This window comes from Castanea sativa, chromosome 5 (genome assembly GCF_040712315.1).
Source record: "Castanea sativa cultivar Marrone di Chiusa Pesio chromosome 5, ASM4071231v1".
Classification (NCBI taxonomy): Eukaryota; Viridiplantae; Streptophyta; class Magnoliopsida; order Fagales; family Fagaceae; genus Castanea; species Castanea sativa.
The window spans coordinates 28688129-28704479 of NC_134017.1; the positions used below are offsets into that span (position 1 = coordinate 28688129).

The 16351-nt window shown below is 35.0% G+C and overlaps 2 protein-coding genes across 2 annotated transcripts; both read left to right on the forward strand.

The window, feature by feature from the left end:
* The first annotated feature begins 6162 nt into the window (after nucleotides 1-6162).
* LOC142635025 (uncharacterized) lies at nucleotides 6163-8027 on the forward strand. The gene is made up of 3 exons (XM_075809245.1): nucleotides 6163-6330; nucleotides 7228-7738; nucleotides 7828-8027. The coding sequence occupies exons 1-3, from the start codon at nucleotides 6163-6165 to the stop codon at nucleotides 8025-8027; spliced, it is 879 nt and encodes a 292-aa protein (XP_075665360.1).
* Nucleotides 8028-11268: 3241 nt separating this feature from the next.
* On the forward strand, nucleotides 11269-12153 carry LOC142635026 (uncharacterized). Its single transcript, XM_075809246.1, has 2 exons — nucleotides 11269-11595; nucleotides 11683-12153. Exons 1-2 carry the CDS (start codon nucleotides 11269-11271, stop codon nucleotides 12151-12153), a joined length of 798 nt encoding a protein of 265 aa, XP_075665361.1.
* Nucleotides 12154-16351: the final 4198 nt, after the last annotated feature.

Consider the following 16351-nt stretch of genomic DNA (forward strand, 5'->3'; position numbering starts at 1 on the left):
GATATTAGCACTTAGGACTTAATCAATGTGCATCAAACTTTAATGTGGCGTTTGGTACCGGGTAATATTTTAGGATTCCCAAGAATATTTAAAGATTTACATGTTTGATAGCAAATCACACTAGAGAATCAGGTGCTAGGGAAATCTAGATTCCCCCTTTAAACCCCTCTCAGTAGGAATGTGGATTCCTTTTTAAAAAGGTGAGTATCCAGATTCCCAAACCTAAAGGAAATTATATTTTTTATAAATTGACAATTTTAACTCATTTTCCTTATCATTTAAGCAATTAAGATAAAATATAAAACAAATCATCAATATTTTTTTCCCTTGTCTTTATCTTTTCGCGCCAAAATAACATAAACATGATAGACAACTTTGTTGATATATTTTTTAACAAAGTTCTATTTAGGTTTCATGTGTAGAAAAAAAAGTTTGAATGGGACCTCCACTATTGCCAAGTATTAACTTTTGCTATTGTGTGTGTGTTGCTTAAAAAATTATTAATAGTTTATATTTTGTTTTTATTATTTATTTAGATGAAGATTTTTTAAAAAAAGAATTTGGTAGTTCACATTCAAATATAAGAATAGAATGAGAAAAATAAATAATTCATTTAAGATTCTTGGGAATAAACCAAATATTATCATCTCAAATTCTTAAGAATCTTAAGAGATTCCTAATGAAACTAAACATAAGAATAATTACATTCTTAGGCATCCAGATTGTACGAAATCACATTTCTAGGAATCTGGATGCCGGGAGTAATGTGGCTTACCCAGTACCAAACGCCATATAAGAGGACTTCAATCAAAGTGAACTAGTTTGTAATCTTATGCATATGCATGAATACACTTAAAGATATACAATAATATAATTCCTATATATATAATTTAAATACTATTGATAGTCATTTTTATATTTTGTAAACTTTTAAAAAAAATTTGTAAGGATATTATTAGGTATAAAATATAAATTGTCCATTTAAAAAAAAAATTATTGTGAAGCACTTTTTTTTTACGATTTATTTATTCTAAACTCTTTAATTTTTGTACTTAATAACTGCTTGGATGAATATTTATGACGTAGTCCCTAATTTGATTTTTAAATTAAGAAATAAAACTCTTTAAGAATAAATAATTTAAGACACATGGTACAAAATTAAAACTCTAATTTATAATTTTAATTTGAATTTTTCTCAGTTTCATCTATTATATATATATATATATATATATGATGTTTATCCGTAACACAGTAGTACACTCATATTGTATCATGTGAAGTATGATCCAATGGGAAACAAACCATACTATTACGTTGTACCAACCGGCAACCAACCACCAAGTAGTTTGTATTGTTCTTTTATCGTGGATCTCCAAATTTCACTAACGCTCTGTTTGTTTCAATAATGATGTTTTCTAGAAAATGAGTAAATTTCTAAAAAGCATTTTTCATAAAACTATCTCATTTTTCAATGTTTGGTAGCAACTTTAAATAAGTTGAAAAACAACCTCTTAACTTCCCTTATTTAGCTTGCTGTGAGATAAAGTTGTTTTCCAAAAAAATTTAATGGAAAACAATCTCTAAAAATAAGCTATACTTTTTAAATTGACCAAAGATAATTTTCCTTTGACTCATATTTTTTTATGCTACCAAACATTGGAAAATAAGGAAAACTATCTTTACACAAGGTTTTCCATTGAAACAAACAGAGCGTAAAATAAAATGAAACTGTTGACCTATTATTTCAAATTTTACCCAATGTTTCATATAATTTAAAGCCTAATCGTTCAAGGAAAATTTTGATTTTCGTTTCAATTTTAAAAATTTTAAATTGATGAGAATTTTAAACCCATGAATTTAAATTTTTATATTTAAATTTCTATTGTTTAGATGAACATATTTATCGATTAAGAAATTAGATACGTATAGAAAATACAATAATGACGGCATTGATAGTAAGAATGATTTTTTTTTTTTTTTTAGAAATAGTGAGAATGATTTGGAGGTGATGACAACAACAACGGTAGTGATAATTTAAAGTATTATTGATTAAGGGTCTGTTTGAGATTTGCTTATTTTGCTGAAACTGAAAATTTTTTACTGAAAATACTGTAGATAAAGGTAAAAGTTAACTGAAATAGTACAGTGAAACTCATGAATAGTATCAAAAAGTGCAATGTGACCCATGAATAATAGTAAAAATAAGTTGAATAATAAAATAAGTTGGTAAAATTAATCATGCCAAATGGACACTAAGTGTTTATTTGGAACAACTTTTTTAGCTGAAATTGAAAATTTTTTGTTGAAAATATAGAAAAATGTTAAAAAATAAGCTAAATAATACAGTGGGACTCATGAATAGTATCAAAAAGTGTCGTAGGACCTATGAATAGTAGTACAATTGAGTTGGAAGTAGAGCTAAGCTGAAAAATTCAGCTCATCCCAAGCGCACACGCACACTATAAATATACAATTCTTATTCTTATTCTTATTGTATGTATATGGTATATAAAAACCCCTCACATTTAGGGTTTGTTTGGGATTCATTTATTTTGCTGAAATTGAAAACTTTTTGCTAAAAGTGCTGTAGATAAATGTAAATGTTAGTTGAAATAGTACAGTGAGACCTATGAATAGTATCAAAAAGTGCCGTGAGACCCATAAATAGTAGTAAAAATGAGCTAAAATAGTAAAATAAGTTGGCAAAAATTAAGCTAGCCAAACATCAGCTTAACTTGACTTTTTATATATATATAAAATTAAAAAAAAAAAATTGTTTACCGGGTTTGGGCTAAACACCTTGAGTCGCCTTACAATAGGGCCCCTTTGTAATCGGACTTTTTTTTTTTTTTTTTCTTTTTTAAAGATACGACTTTGTAATCAGACTGGAAAAGTCAAGTTATTTTAACCCCGTAAAAATAAAAAAAGGAAAACCTTCAAGTTACAAACGTGCTTGAAGCCCGAGTATGAAGCCCACTAGGAAGTGCAGACATTTGTAGACAACGTTTCCGAGGATCATGGTCAATCAAGTCAATGAGCAAAATTTTGTCGGCCTATCAAATTTAGTGGCCGAAACTTCAATCAATTTTAAGAAATTAGGACTTCAATCAGAGTCATTTGTCAGTATCATAATAGAGTATCACACATATTGTATTTTATGTAAAGTAGGGTCTAATGGGAGACATACTATAGCATTACACTGTACCAACAACCAAGTTTTCTTTCTCTATTATTGTGGGTTTCCAAATTTCACTAAAATTAAAAATGAAACTGTTCACCTCTCATTCCAAACTTCTACCTAATGTTTCATAAGTAAAACATAATGCCTAATTGTTCAAGTTGCATTTAGAGGAAGAATTTGATTTTCTTTTCAATTTTCAAAATGTTACATTGATGAGAATCTTAACCCATCAATTTAAATTTCTATTGCTCAGATGACCGTACTCATAAATTAAAAAATTAGTCTATTTGAAAATTACAATAAAGATGTTCTTGAAAAAATTTGAAAATGTAAAAAAAGAAGAAGGAAAAAAGTAAGGTTTTACAAAGCTGTACATAAAAGCTAATGCTAAAATTTGATACCAAACACACTCTTAATGTGACTAACAAAGAATCCTTACTCAAATATGATTAAGATTTAAGAATAAGAGGAGATTGGCTTGTTTATAAAAGCAATGACCGGGTGTCGCACAAAAGAGAAGCCAGAAAGAACAGCCACATAGAGAAAAGAAGACAGACAGAGAGACCTGTATGTGGAGAAGAAATAAATAGTGTATGTGAGAGCAAAGAAAGGACAATTTTTTTAGCCATGAGGCATACACTAGTGGATTTATTATTGTATTTGGAAAATTTCAAGTTTGGCATAAAATTTAAGTAAAATTTTATGTCTAAAATTTCTCATCCAAATACACGTAAAGAAATCAAGACTTCAAAGTGTTATATACAATTCTACATAAGGTTGGCATTAAACATATGCATCTAGCTATTGTTTTTCTTAGAGAATGAAATTTTTTGGTGATTTGAAAATTTTATAGGACGGCCGTCCATGTCTTGTATGTTTTTAAATTACGTTTTAAGGTTTCTCATCATATGGATGGAGGATGTTCCAACATCAATTTTTCATTTTGTTCAAACTGATTTAGCCGTTTCATCGGAATAATATAAATCTACTTCATTCTCAAAATTAAGACTTCCCATGCCTTAAATCTGCTCTCTTCTTTTATTCTTGATTTGAAGTTTTTAAAAATTGCAAAAAAAAAAAAAAAAAAAAAACTCAAAAAAAATCTTTTAAGACCCTAAGATCATCTATAAATTCAGAGAATGAATCTAAAAATTTGAATTCTTATTGGGAGAAATTAAGATTGAAAAAGAAATATATTGGCATGTTGCAATTATACATATCAATAATGTCAGGGTAAAGAGCCCAAAAGTATATATTGGGTTGTGGGCCTTGTCCGAGGACGCTTACTAGTCCGATGATAGATAGACGATAGGGAAGACATAAGAGTCAGAGTGCCACGAACAAACTATGACTGCGAAGGTTTGGGAAGGTAGTCCGAGGAGGAATGCCTCATTGGCTGAGCGCAGAGATTAGAAGGTTTGGTCTGCCTTTAAGAGCAACACTTCGAAAGGTTTTACTGATAAAGATAAACATCAAAGAAATATAGGACAAAGGGAAGTTAAGAAATATCTCAGGAAAAGCTGCTACCATCGCATTGAATGCTCTGCAGACTATAGCTAACCCTCTGGCCGCATTAATGTGAAGGTGATACCTAAACAGTGACAAGCAGCCTTACAGCTACTCCCAAAGATTTTAAGAAGGTGCTGATGGGATAAGGATCAAAGATAATAACTTGACCTACACGTGGAAGGTGGGGATGAAGAAGAGACGAGTATATAATAGAGAAAGAATCCCCTTAAAGGGGGATGGATTGGAGAAAGGAGGGAAAAAACACAGTAGCCATAAGAACTAGACTTGTAACCAAATTCAAAAGAAATATATACAAGAGCTAATCTCCTCGGGTTGTGCCGAAGATGATTTTCTTTGGGTAAAACCAATTTATTTTTGTTTTCTTGTCATTCGGACCCATTGTAATTGTTATCCGACTCATTAGAGCCTTGTTTTCTAGCCCACTCTCTACAAATTCATTGTTTTGGGCTCTTTGGGCTTAAATCATTTTACCTTTTGGGCTTAGGAACCAAATTATGTCCTTACAATGGTTCCGTCTGTGGGGATTACTTGAGCTTTGGTGAGATTAACGTTCAATTATGATAGGCTCGAGGGCAAACCGGGAAGAGTCTGTTGGGTCCTAACGTCAAGATCATTTTGTTAATCTTGTGCGGAGAAGGGACCGGGAGGTTAGTGTGCACACCATACACACTAGTAGGAGCCAATCTCGTAGTGGGAGTCACATTTCTCATAAGGAAAATACTAGAAGCATGCAACTGGAGATTGACCGATTGCAAAGGAGATTATGCCGCGAGCGATGTAGAGGAATTCCCTCGAGTTTTGACCTTTCTTCTAGTGGTGATAGTGACTACAACTACCGGCCTAGGTCAAGGACTCCCCCCAATGAGTCTTTTTCGTGTGACGAGGATCGCCGTTATAGATGGAGAGGGAAGAGCCCGTCTCACAGGGGCTTGGGCAACGATGCTATGAGCAGGGCTCTGAATCAAATTTCTAAGTCACCTTTTACCCAAAGGATTGAGAAAGGAAAGCTCCCTCAGCGGTTTACTCAGCCAACGTTTACCATTTATAATGGCAGAACAGACCCTGTGGAGCATGTGAGCCACTTCAACCAGAGAATGGTTGTACACTTGAAGAATGAAATCTTGATGTGCAAGGTGTTCCCATCTAGTTTGGGGCCCGTGGCGATGAGATGGTTCAATGGTCTGGAGGAAGGCTCTATTACCTCCTTTAAAGAGCTTACAAGAGCCTTTGGTTCTCGTTTTGTAACATCTACCTCTAGACTCCCTGTTGTCTATGACTATGCTAAAGGAGGAAACCCAGAAGACGTACTCTGACAGATACTGAGAAATATTCAATGAAATAGATGGGAACTTTGATGACGTGGCTATAGGACATTTAAGGTCGGCCTACCTACTGAGCACAGTTTAAGGAAATCTTTGACTGGGAAACTTGTCAAAAATGTGCATAAACTCATGGACCACATTGACAAGTATAAACTGGTTAAAGAGGACCAACAACTGGGTAAAGGCAAGGCTAAGGTGGTCCCTCAGAATAGAAGGGATTTCAGGTCAGACAAGTACAATAATAATCGTCCTCAGCGGGATTTTGTTGGACAATCTGGAACTGCTGCTACTCAAGTGGTAAGCACGGTATTCCGAGAACTAGTGTATCAAATCCTAGAAAAAATTAAGAATGAGTCATACTTTTAATGGCCAAATAAGATGGGAGGGGATCCCACGAAGCGCAACCAAAGCCTTCATTGCCACTAGGAGTGAGGGCACACTACATAGGCTTGCAGGACTTTTTGGAATTACCTGGAGCAATTGGTCTGAGGTGGAAAACTAAAACAGTTTCTATCAAGGAAGTCAATACCGTACCGGAGGCTGTACCGATTTAACCAGTGGTACGATATATTTCGGATACCGGTCAATACCGGTGTACCGTTTCGGATTTATCGCTATTATTTTATATATATAGACATACTTGATTATTTATTTAGAATTATTTATAAATCTATATAAGAATCCTTAAATTTATAATAGCATATTTCTCTAAATTAATTGCTTATTTTTAATATGATTATTTATTGCTCAAATATCAACCAATTAATATATCCTTACATACTATATTGTAATAATAATAAAGAACTAAAAAGGTAATATTAATTATTAAAAAAAAACATAAAATGGCTTATCAATTTGAGTGGCAGCCAGCTATAAGTCAAAGCATGTTTGAAATTGCTCATTTCTAGTTCACGTGGGGTGTCAGAAGACTCAGACCTCACACAAAATATATTAAACAAAAGCCACACACAATCAAAACAAAAGGCACATAAAAAAAGAGGACACACACACAACTAAAGTAAAAGCTGGTGCAGTCTCGGTGAAAACTGAAGAAGAAGAAGAAGAAGAAGAAGAAGAAGAAGAAGGAGGAAGAGGAGGAGGAGGAAGGCTGGCAATGGCTGACAACATTGGAAAACAACCGGTGAGGACAAGATTGTGAGCTTTTTGCTTTTAACTTCTTCCATTTTCTTCAAGTTTTCAGTACCGCCGGAACTCAATTTTTCGGCCGAGATGTCCGATATTCGGCGGTACGTCCGGTATAGTCCGGTAAGGACCGGTATTTTAAGCGGTACGAATCATGGGTGTTTTTGTACCGGTTCACCTGCCGGTACGATAAATTCCGGCTGTACCGTCCGGTACGGTACGGAATTCACTCCACTGGTTTCAATATCACCCAATGGGCAAGGAGGCCAGGCAGGGCTAAGATCCTTGGAAGATGCTTCTTCAAGGTCACCTCTGGGCACAATCAACGTTATTCTTACCGCTCCAGGGAGGATTGGTTCTCACCCCTCTAGGGTGATGTCTATAGCTTGGCCACTCACAGAGGACTCATCCCCTGAGCCGAAGAGAAGTAAGATAAAGGTCCAACCTGTATTGAGTTTTTCTAATGAAGATAAGGTTGGAACCGTGCAGTCACATGACGATGCCCTGGTGGTCACCTTTAGGATAGGGGGCTATGATGTGAAGAGGGTGTTTGTGGATCAAGGTAGTGGTGCAGAAATCATGTACCTAATTTGTATTAGGGGCTAAAGTTGAAACTTGAGGATTCGGCATGTTATGATTCATCTTTGGTAGGTTTTGATGGGATAAATGTTATTCCAATGGGCCAGATTAGATTACCGGTACAGTCAGGTTCAGAGGTAGTTAAGGTGGACTTCATTGTTGTGGATGCTTGCTCCCTCTATACCGCCATTGTCACGAGACCCTGGCTTCATGCCAAGGGGGCCGTTTCTTCCACTTTGCATTTGAAAGTGAAGTACCTGTCTAAGGACTAGGTTAAGGAATTGGTTGGTGTGAGAGACCTCGAAAGTGCCCCTAAAAATAGAGAGAGATTTTTAGTAGTGTGCTTCTTAGGGCACCTCTCTTTTTGGGTAAGTGGTGTGGAGTCGCCACTTATTTTTTATACAAAATATATATATATATATACACACACACAAATACATGACTGAATTGTTCCATTCATTGATTGAATAAAAAATTATATATTTGAAAAATTGAAAAATTGAAAAATTACATGGCTTTGGGTCCTAGTTACAAACTACCAAATAAATACATGACTTTTTGTCCTAGTTACATTCTACCCAAAATAAAAATAAAGAAAAGACTTAGATCTGCTTATCCAAAGACCTAAATTTGGAGGCTAGGTTACAGAATGGGAAGGTGTTAGGCACCCATTCCGCCCAGATAGAGTCTGGTCTTCTAGACTCTTGTGACCAATGTACCATTTTATGCATGTCATGAAAGATATGTTGAACATGTGAAAAACATAATTACATGAGTCTATTTTATGAATGAAATCTCTCATTTTGAAAAGAATCAAATCTGTTTTAGTCGGTAAAAATAGTTTGTAAAAAAAAAGTGGTTTTTGGATATGAAAATTCATATCTGTTTTGTGATGATAAAAAAAATGGTTTTTAATATCAAAAAAATCAGATCCGTTTTTATATTTGAAAAAGATATTTTTTAATGGAGAGGATCTTATTCATACAATAATTTCATGCTACATGAACCAAACAAAGCAAACAAAAATACATGATCTCTTTCTTTATTTCAAAAATCTCCATGCATTAAAAAATCAGATCTCTATCTAAAGAAGATACAAATTCCTTTTTGTTTTAAGAAAAATTTAGATCTACATCTAATGAAGATGTAGATCTATTTTGTTTTGAGAAAAATTTAGATCTACATCTAAGGAAGATGTAGATCCAGTTTATTTCAAAGAAAAAAGAGTTAAGTACATGCAGATCTTTAAAACTAAGAAATAGATTATAATAACAATAAAAGACTCAAGAGCATATTTTGATAATCTAAATTAACAAATCAGAATATGAATATTTGAAACGATAAAGCATGCATCATCATGATAAGAGAAGTATAAAAACAAAAGTGTTAGAAAGCAACCTCTTGCATGAGCACTCTTTTACTTGAGAGGATGTTTTAGGGTTCAAAGAAACTTATTCAGATATCTTTGAAAGCTAAAAACCCTAGCTTCAACAAAAAATCAGAGAGGGTATCTAAAAATATGAGCAATTTGAAAAGCCTAAAACCCATGCCTCTCAGAGTGTAAAAAAGGGTCTCTCCCTGGGGGGTCAAAAGTGTGCTGAATTATGAGATGCATCCTCTATTTATAGAGGTTGGAATGCTGAAAAAATAAGCAAAAAACATATGAGGAAAAATCCTAAAAAAAAAAACGAGATTTGGATAAGAGTAAGTTGATTTTTCATATCAAAACTAGCTTCATATTTTGATCATATCTATTTACTCAAAATTCAGATTATGCTGAAATTTTTATAATTGAAGGGAAATTCGATTCTCTACAACTTTTCTAGAAATATCCTAGTTCGAATTTTGAGTTCTACTATGCCAAAAGTGCCTCCAATTGTGAATTTGAAACTTGATTAGTACGTTTTTTTGGTGTTTTCCAACTCTAAGACTATATTTGGACGAATTTTAGAGTTATTTTCATGATAAACCTCATTCCAAAGAGATAATTATGACTTTTAAAATAATTATTTTGAATATAATTATCCCAAAAGCCTAATTATCCACAGTCTTTAAATATTATCAGCTTATTTGTTTTAATCCCATGCAACAAAGTTCACTTTAAGAAAAATACTCCACCAATCACATAAATTCATTTAATTAATTTTAATCATCAACCAATCAAAATTAATTTCAACTAATCACACGTAATCGGCTTTACCCCATACAATGTATGCTGACCGTGCAAACTTGATCATGCGATATCTTTTGATCCGATGACCCAATTTGAAAATCGGGCATACTGTCGTGACCATTAGAATCTCAAGATCATTTTCATGTTATATAATGAATGATTTAATTCATGTCATGCAAGAACAAATTGATGCATGTAATGCAATCATGGTTTTTAGGGTACATGAATGGTCATTCAAGTCATTCTCCTTGATTAAATCATGGGTACAAAATCGAGTGTCTACAGTTGGCAACCAATCTATGGCTAGGCAATGCTTGGTAGCTGCAATTAGGCATCAAACTGAGATGGAGTCCTTGGCCCCTGTTGAGCAGGGCTTATAGCAATCAAGGATGCCAGTGTTATCAACGAGTGCGATGTTAGAAAGGCCAAAGTATGAGGAATTGGAGAAGGGGGTTATAAGTGATGATAAGGAGAAGTTTTTCTAGGTCGAAACACAATTGCCCCTCTCAGGAGAAGGAAGAGCTGATAGTGTTCCTTAGGAAAAATATTAATGTATTTGCGTGGAGTGCTTATGAATCTCCTAGGGTGGATCTAAATTTCATTTGCCATCATTTAAATGTCAACCTAGCTGTCATCCCCAGAAAGCAACCACCTCTGCTCTCATCTAAAAAGCATTCTAATGCTGTCAATGAGAAGGTGATCAAGCTTAAGCAGATTAGGGCTATTAAGGAGGTGTTTTAGCCTGAGTGGTTTACAGTGGTGGTGAAGAAGAAAAATGGGAAGTGGCGAGTATGTGTAGATTTCACAAATTTGAATAAAGCTTGTCCTAAGGACCCCTTCCCCATGCCTCGAATAGATCAACTAGTGGGTGCAATTGTAGGCCATCCTCGAATGAGTATTTTAGATGCCTTCTAAGGGTACCATCAGATACCTTTAGCTTTGGATGATTAAGAGAAGACAGTTTTTGTTACTCCTACTGAAAATTACCACTACAAGGTGATGCTCTTGGTTTAAAGAATGCAGGGTTCACCTATTAGAGGATGATGACTAGGATGTGTGAGCCACAACTAGGAAAAAATATTGAGGTTTACATAGATTATATGGTGGTGAAGAGTAAGGTAGAATTCGAGCACATTGGCTACCTCAAGAATATCTTTGAAATATTGAGGAAACACAAGCTACGCCTTAATGATTCTAAGTGCTCTTTTGGTGTTGGTTCAGGAAAGTTTTTGGGATACATGGTCACTCATCGTGGAATTGTGGTCAACCCTAATCAGATTAAGGCAATTAACAGTTTGCAGTCTCCTCAGAATCCTAAGGAAGTTTAGAGGTTAAATGGGATGACTGTGAATCGATTCATCTCTCGGTCAACAGATAGGTGCAGACCTTTCTTCCAGTTGTTGAATAGGTGGAAGGAATTTGAATGGACAGGGGAATGTGTCCTAGCCTTCCAGCAACTAAAGGAATACCTTTCTCGGCCACCCACCATGTCTAGACCCGAGGAAGATGAGGTCATGTTCGCTTACATTGCTGTAGCTCTCCATGCAGTAAGCTTGGTACTGATACGAGTTGATGATGGGGTGCAGATGCCAGTCTATTATGTAAGCAAGTCCTTACATGAAGCAGAGGTTTGGTATCTACCATTGGAGAACGCCATATTGGCAATGGTGCATGCTACACGTAAACTTCCACGTTACTTCCAACCTTACATAGTGGTGGTGTTGACTCAACTTCCTCTTTAAGCCCTACTTCAGAAAGCTAATTACACAGGAAAGATTGCCAAATGGAGTATGATTTTGGGAGCTTTTGATATCAAGTATATGCCTCGCACCTCTATTAAGGGCCAAGTCCCTGTGGATCTGGTGGTCGAGTTTGCTGAACCTCCTTTGGACAAAGAAGGAGAAAAGCAGAACATGGATGGAAAATCAATTGGAATGGTCTCCTTACAAGAACCTCCATCCTGGAGAGTGTATGTTGATAGTGCTGCTAATCAAAGAGGATTCGGGGTGAGGCTAGTTACGGTATCTCCTGAAGGGATTGTTATTGAGAAATCCTTGAGGTTGGGCTTCTTGGCCACGAACAACGAGGCTGAGTATGAAGCTTTGTTGGTAGAGATGACTATGGTTCAGAAAATGGGAGGAAAGGTGGTGGAAGTGTTTTCAGATTCCAGGCTGGTTGTTGGACAGGTGGAGGGAGAATTGGAAGCCAGGGATCTGAGAATGTAAGAGTATTTAAGTCAGGTTAGACATTTGTAATCAGGGTTCGAGTCTTTCACCTTACAACAAATCCCTAGAAGTAGAAATACTCATGCTGAATCTCTTGCCATGCTTGCAACCTCCTCGACACAAAGTTACCTCAAGTCATCTTGGTTGGGGATTTGTGCAAGCTTGCCGAGATAAAAAGGGAGGGGACGCAGATTCATCAGATTAAAGTGGGATCTAGTTGGATGGATCCCATTGTTATGTTCCTTAAGGATGACATCTTGTTCAAGGAGAAAGGATAGGCTGATAAAGTGCAAAGGAAAGCTCCTTGTTTTTGGTTTTCCGAGGACCAAAAATTATACAAGCACTCTTTTTCTAGGCCATATCTGTTGTGTGTCCATCCCGAGGCAATAGAGCCCTTCCTAGAAGAATTACATGAAGAGATTTATAGAAGTCATACAGGGGGCAGATCATTGTCTCACAGGGCTCTAAATTAAGGATATTGGTGGCCAGGTATGCAAAAGGGAGCACAAGAATATGTGAAGAAGTGTGACCAATGCCAGAGGTTTGTCCCAAACTTTCATCAGCCTGGGGGCGTTCTTAATCCTCTATCTAGTCCCTGGCCTTTTACTCAATGGGGCTTGGACATTGTGGGACCTTTCCCTAGAGCAGCAGGAAACAAGAAATGGCTTATGTTTGACACTTATTACTTCACCAAGTGGACTGAAGTTGAGCCACTGGCAAATATCAGAGATGTGGATGCTAAGAGATTTGTGTGGAAGAGTATTGTCACTCGATTTGGGATTTCTCATACCCTCATTTTAGACAACAAACTTCAGTTTGACAGCAAGGTTTTCAGAAGATACTGTTGTGAATTGGGTATCAAGAATAGGTACTCAACTCCAGCTTACCCGCAAGGGAATGGACAGGCCGAAGTTGTTAATAAAGTCATAGTAAATGGACTCAAAAAGAGGTTGGACGATGATAAGGGCAAATAGGTAGAAGAGTTGCTACATGTTCTTTGGACATATCAGAATACCCCTCGTAGGTCAACAGGAGAAACCCTTTGTAGGCCGTGGACCTTGTCCGAGTACACTTAGTGGTTCGAGGACAGATAGGCGATAGGGAAGACATAAGAGTGAGAGTAACACGAACAAACTATGATTGCGAAGGTTTGGGAAGGTAGTCCGAGGAGGAATGCCTCCTAGGATGAGCAAATCTGAGGTCAGAAGGTTTGGTCTGCCTTTAAGAGCAACACTTCGAAAGGTTCTATTGGTAAGGATAAACATCAGGGAAACATAAGACAAAGTGAAGCTAAGAAATATCTCAGGAGAAGTTGCTACCACCGCATTGAATACTTTGCAGCTAACCCTTTGGCTACATTAATGTGGATGTGATACCTTAACAGTGACAAGCAGTCTTACAACTACTTCCAAAGACTTCAAGAAGGTGCTGATGGGATAAGGATCAAAGCCAAAAACTTGACTTACATGTGGAAGGTGGAGATGAAGAAGAGAGGGGTATACAATAGAGAAAGAAGCCCCTTACAAGGGGATGGATCGGAGAAAGGAGGGAAAAAACACAGTAGCCATAAGAACTGGACTTGTAACCAAATTCAAAAGAAATATATACAAGAACTAATCTCTTTGGATTGTGTCGAGGACGATTTTCTTTGGATAAAACCAATTTATTTTTATTTTCTTATCATCTAGACCCACTGTAATTGTTATCCGACTCATTAGAGCTTAGTTTTCTAGCCCACTCTCTACAAATTCATTATATTGGGCTCTTTATGCCTAGATCATTTTAACTTTTGGGCTTAGGAACCAAATTGTGTCCTTACAAATAATATTATGTATTAATTATTGATCCATAGCATAGTATTTGTGCATCATATTAACATATTTTCTATATAACCACTTTATGTTTGATTATTTTTTTTTTCTTTTATTACCATTGTTATTGGTAAATTACCAAGCCAATGGTCCAAAAAAAAACAAAAAAAAAATGAATTTAATCATTTCATTTAACTATAGTCCTAGGTCCTAGCTAAAGTGAAGACAAAGTTGAAAATCTCGATCCAACAGACTTTGATACCATGATAATAAACCATTCTTGATTGTTCCAATAATTGTATTTGTCCATAATTATAATTGTTACTCTGGCCCCTCAATCATAAACTTCTGAGTCTGACTCCGCAAGCTTTCATATAAATAAAATGCATGCACCTAACTAGTTTTCTATTCCATTATATTACTATTATTCTAGTTTTTTTTTTTATTTAAAAAAGCTGCAGCTTGCAAGGAGACAGTAGTGCCTAGCACAGTATATTTCAAGACTGTGCCAGCCAGTTTCCATGCAGATACCTTACTGACCAACACAGCAAGTAAATCCAAATCAAACTTGCTGTTTTTTGTTATTGCTTTCATCACTAATTAACCAGCCCATTTAAAGAGACTTGAGCTCATTATTATCGATCGTTACCGTCATTATTTTCGGAGTAGCATATTCTGTGTGGTAAGGGTTGAAGTAATCCCAGTGTCTTTATCGATAATCAAAATCCTTAATATTCTTACAAATTGTAAAAATTGCTCCACAAATGCTATAAACTATAGGTGGTTGTTGAATGTTCGTTCAATAATGTTCGCGTACTGTATATATTGTCTTTGTCGTAGATGGACAGGTACTCTTTCGTTTTTTCGTTGAATCAGGTACTCATTCAATTACTCTTGGGACATTGACAGTGATAAAACTTCATTAGTTGGGAGCCAACGAGGTTTCCCACCTTGCCATTGTTGTGGTGGGAACTAGGAAGTATGAACCACGTTATGATACCTCACGTTTATTTGATGCAATTATTATTAAATCTTTTTATATATAAAATTCGATAATTGTGAGAGGGATTTAAACCTGAATATTTCTTCTAAAAATACTATGAAGTGTCAATCAGTTAAGTTACAAGACTCTTGGTAATTCAAAAAATGGTCTGGTTAATAGGTGTTATTATAGTCTTACTCATTTTGTTCATGAATCATTTTAAGAAAATTTTAATACCATTTTATGATTTTTTTATTATTTAAAATCAGTTAAAATTAGTTGCATTTTTTTTTCTTTTTCTATAAAAAGTTTCTAAAATCATTTTTTTAACCAATATTCAGTGGTTTGAATGACATGATTTGGGCATTTGAATTTGGATTTGAGTGATTTAAATTCAAATAACTTGTTCAGAAAGTTTTAAAAGGCAAAATATTTGGATTTGACAAATCCACCAAAGATTATAAACCTTTAAAATACTTGAATTTGAAATAACTTTTAAAATCAATTGATTTAAATCAAGACATTTCAAATCTATTAATTTAAAATTCAAATCCAAGTTTCCAAACACAACCTTAGGGTATTTGTTAACTTTTCTACTGGGAGATATACTTGATAGAGAGTGAGATCGGAAGCCATGTGAAAATTGTGAACATGTGTGATAATTTTGTAGAAGTTTGTTTCCTTTACATCATGTCATTTTTAATTTCGCTTCATTAACTATATATGTGTGTGTGTTCATGCGCGTGATCTAAATACATTTACTCTAATTTGATTGCATAAGTTTTCAGTTCATCAAACTTTTTAATTTTGTGAATCAGCTAATCAAAGATGCGCGTGTTTGTACTTTTTGTCGAAGTTATTTTTCTTAAACGCATGTCAATGTTGTCATGTTGACTGTTAAGTTACGTAGGGTCGTAGACTCTAATGCCAGCTCTCTACTATTATAATTTGTTAATTCTGATTCATTAGTTTTCAGCTTAACAAACGTGTATTTGTCTTTTTGAATATGTATACAAAATTTTGCAGGCCTTTGTTGGAGTATTTTGTCTTGTTTTTGGAATTTTTTTGAAGTAAAAGTTAAACCTAACATTAATAAAAGAGAGATGCTACGTCTACAACATTTTTACAATATTTTAACAACAAATCATAAGTGGTTAGTTGTTATTAGTTCAAATTTGAACTTAACACTAAGATTACTTTTTTGCCCCAACAATAACAACCAGTAACAACTTGCCATTTAAGATTTATTGTAAAAATATTGTGAAAATATTATGGACGTATCATTTTTCTTAATAAAATACGTACCGTCCCTTCACCAAGGAGGATACAGTAAGAGTGATTAAATTACAATCAATTCATTGTTTTGATTCAAAGCCCTTGGCTTTTACAACTTGGACGCGTCTTT

Excerpts from the sequence above, each read along its gene's own strand:
- LOC142635025 (XM_075809245.1), top strand. The coding sequence starts at position 6,163 with ATGGACCACATTGACAAGTATAAACTGGTTAAAGAGGACCAACAACTG. Across the intron at positions 6,331-7,227 it reads GAACTGCTGCTACTCAAGTG|TTTTCAGTACCGCCGGAACT; the intron begins GTAAGCACGGTA and ends ATTTTCTTCAAG. Across the intron at positions 7,739-7,827 it reads GAGGGTGTTTGTGGATCAAG|GTTTTGATGGGATAAATGTT; the intron begins GTAGTGGTGCAG and ends CATCTTTGGTAG.
- LOC142635026 (XM_075809246.1), top strand. The coding sequence starts at position 11,269 with ATGACTGTGAATCGATTCATCTCTCGGTCAACAGATAGGTGCAGACCT. Across the intron at positions 11,596-11,682 it reads AGAACGCCATATTGGCAATG|AAAGCTAATTACACAGGAAA; the intron begins GTGCATGCTACA and ends GCCCTACTTCAG.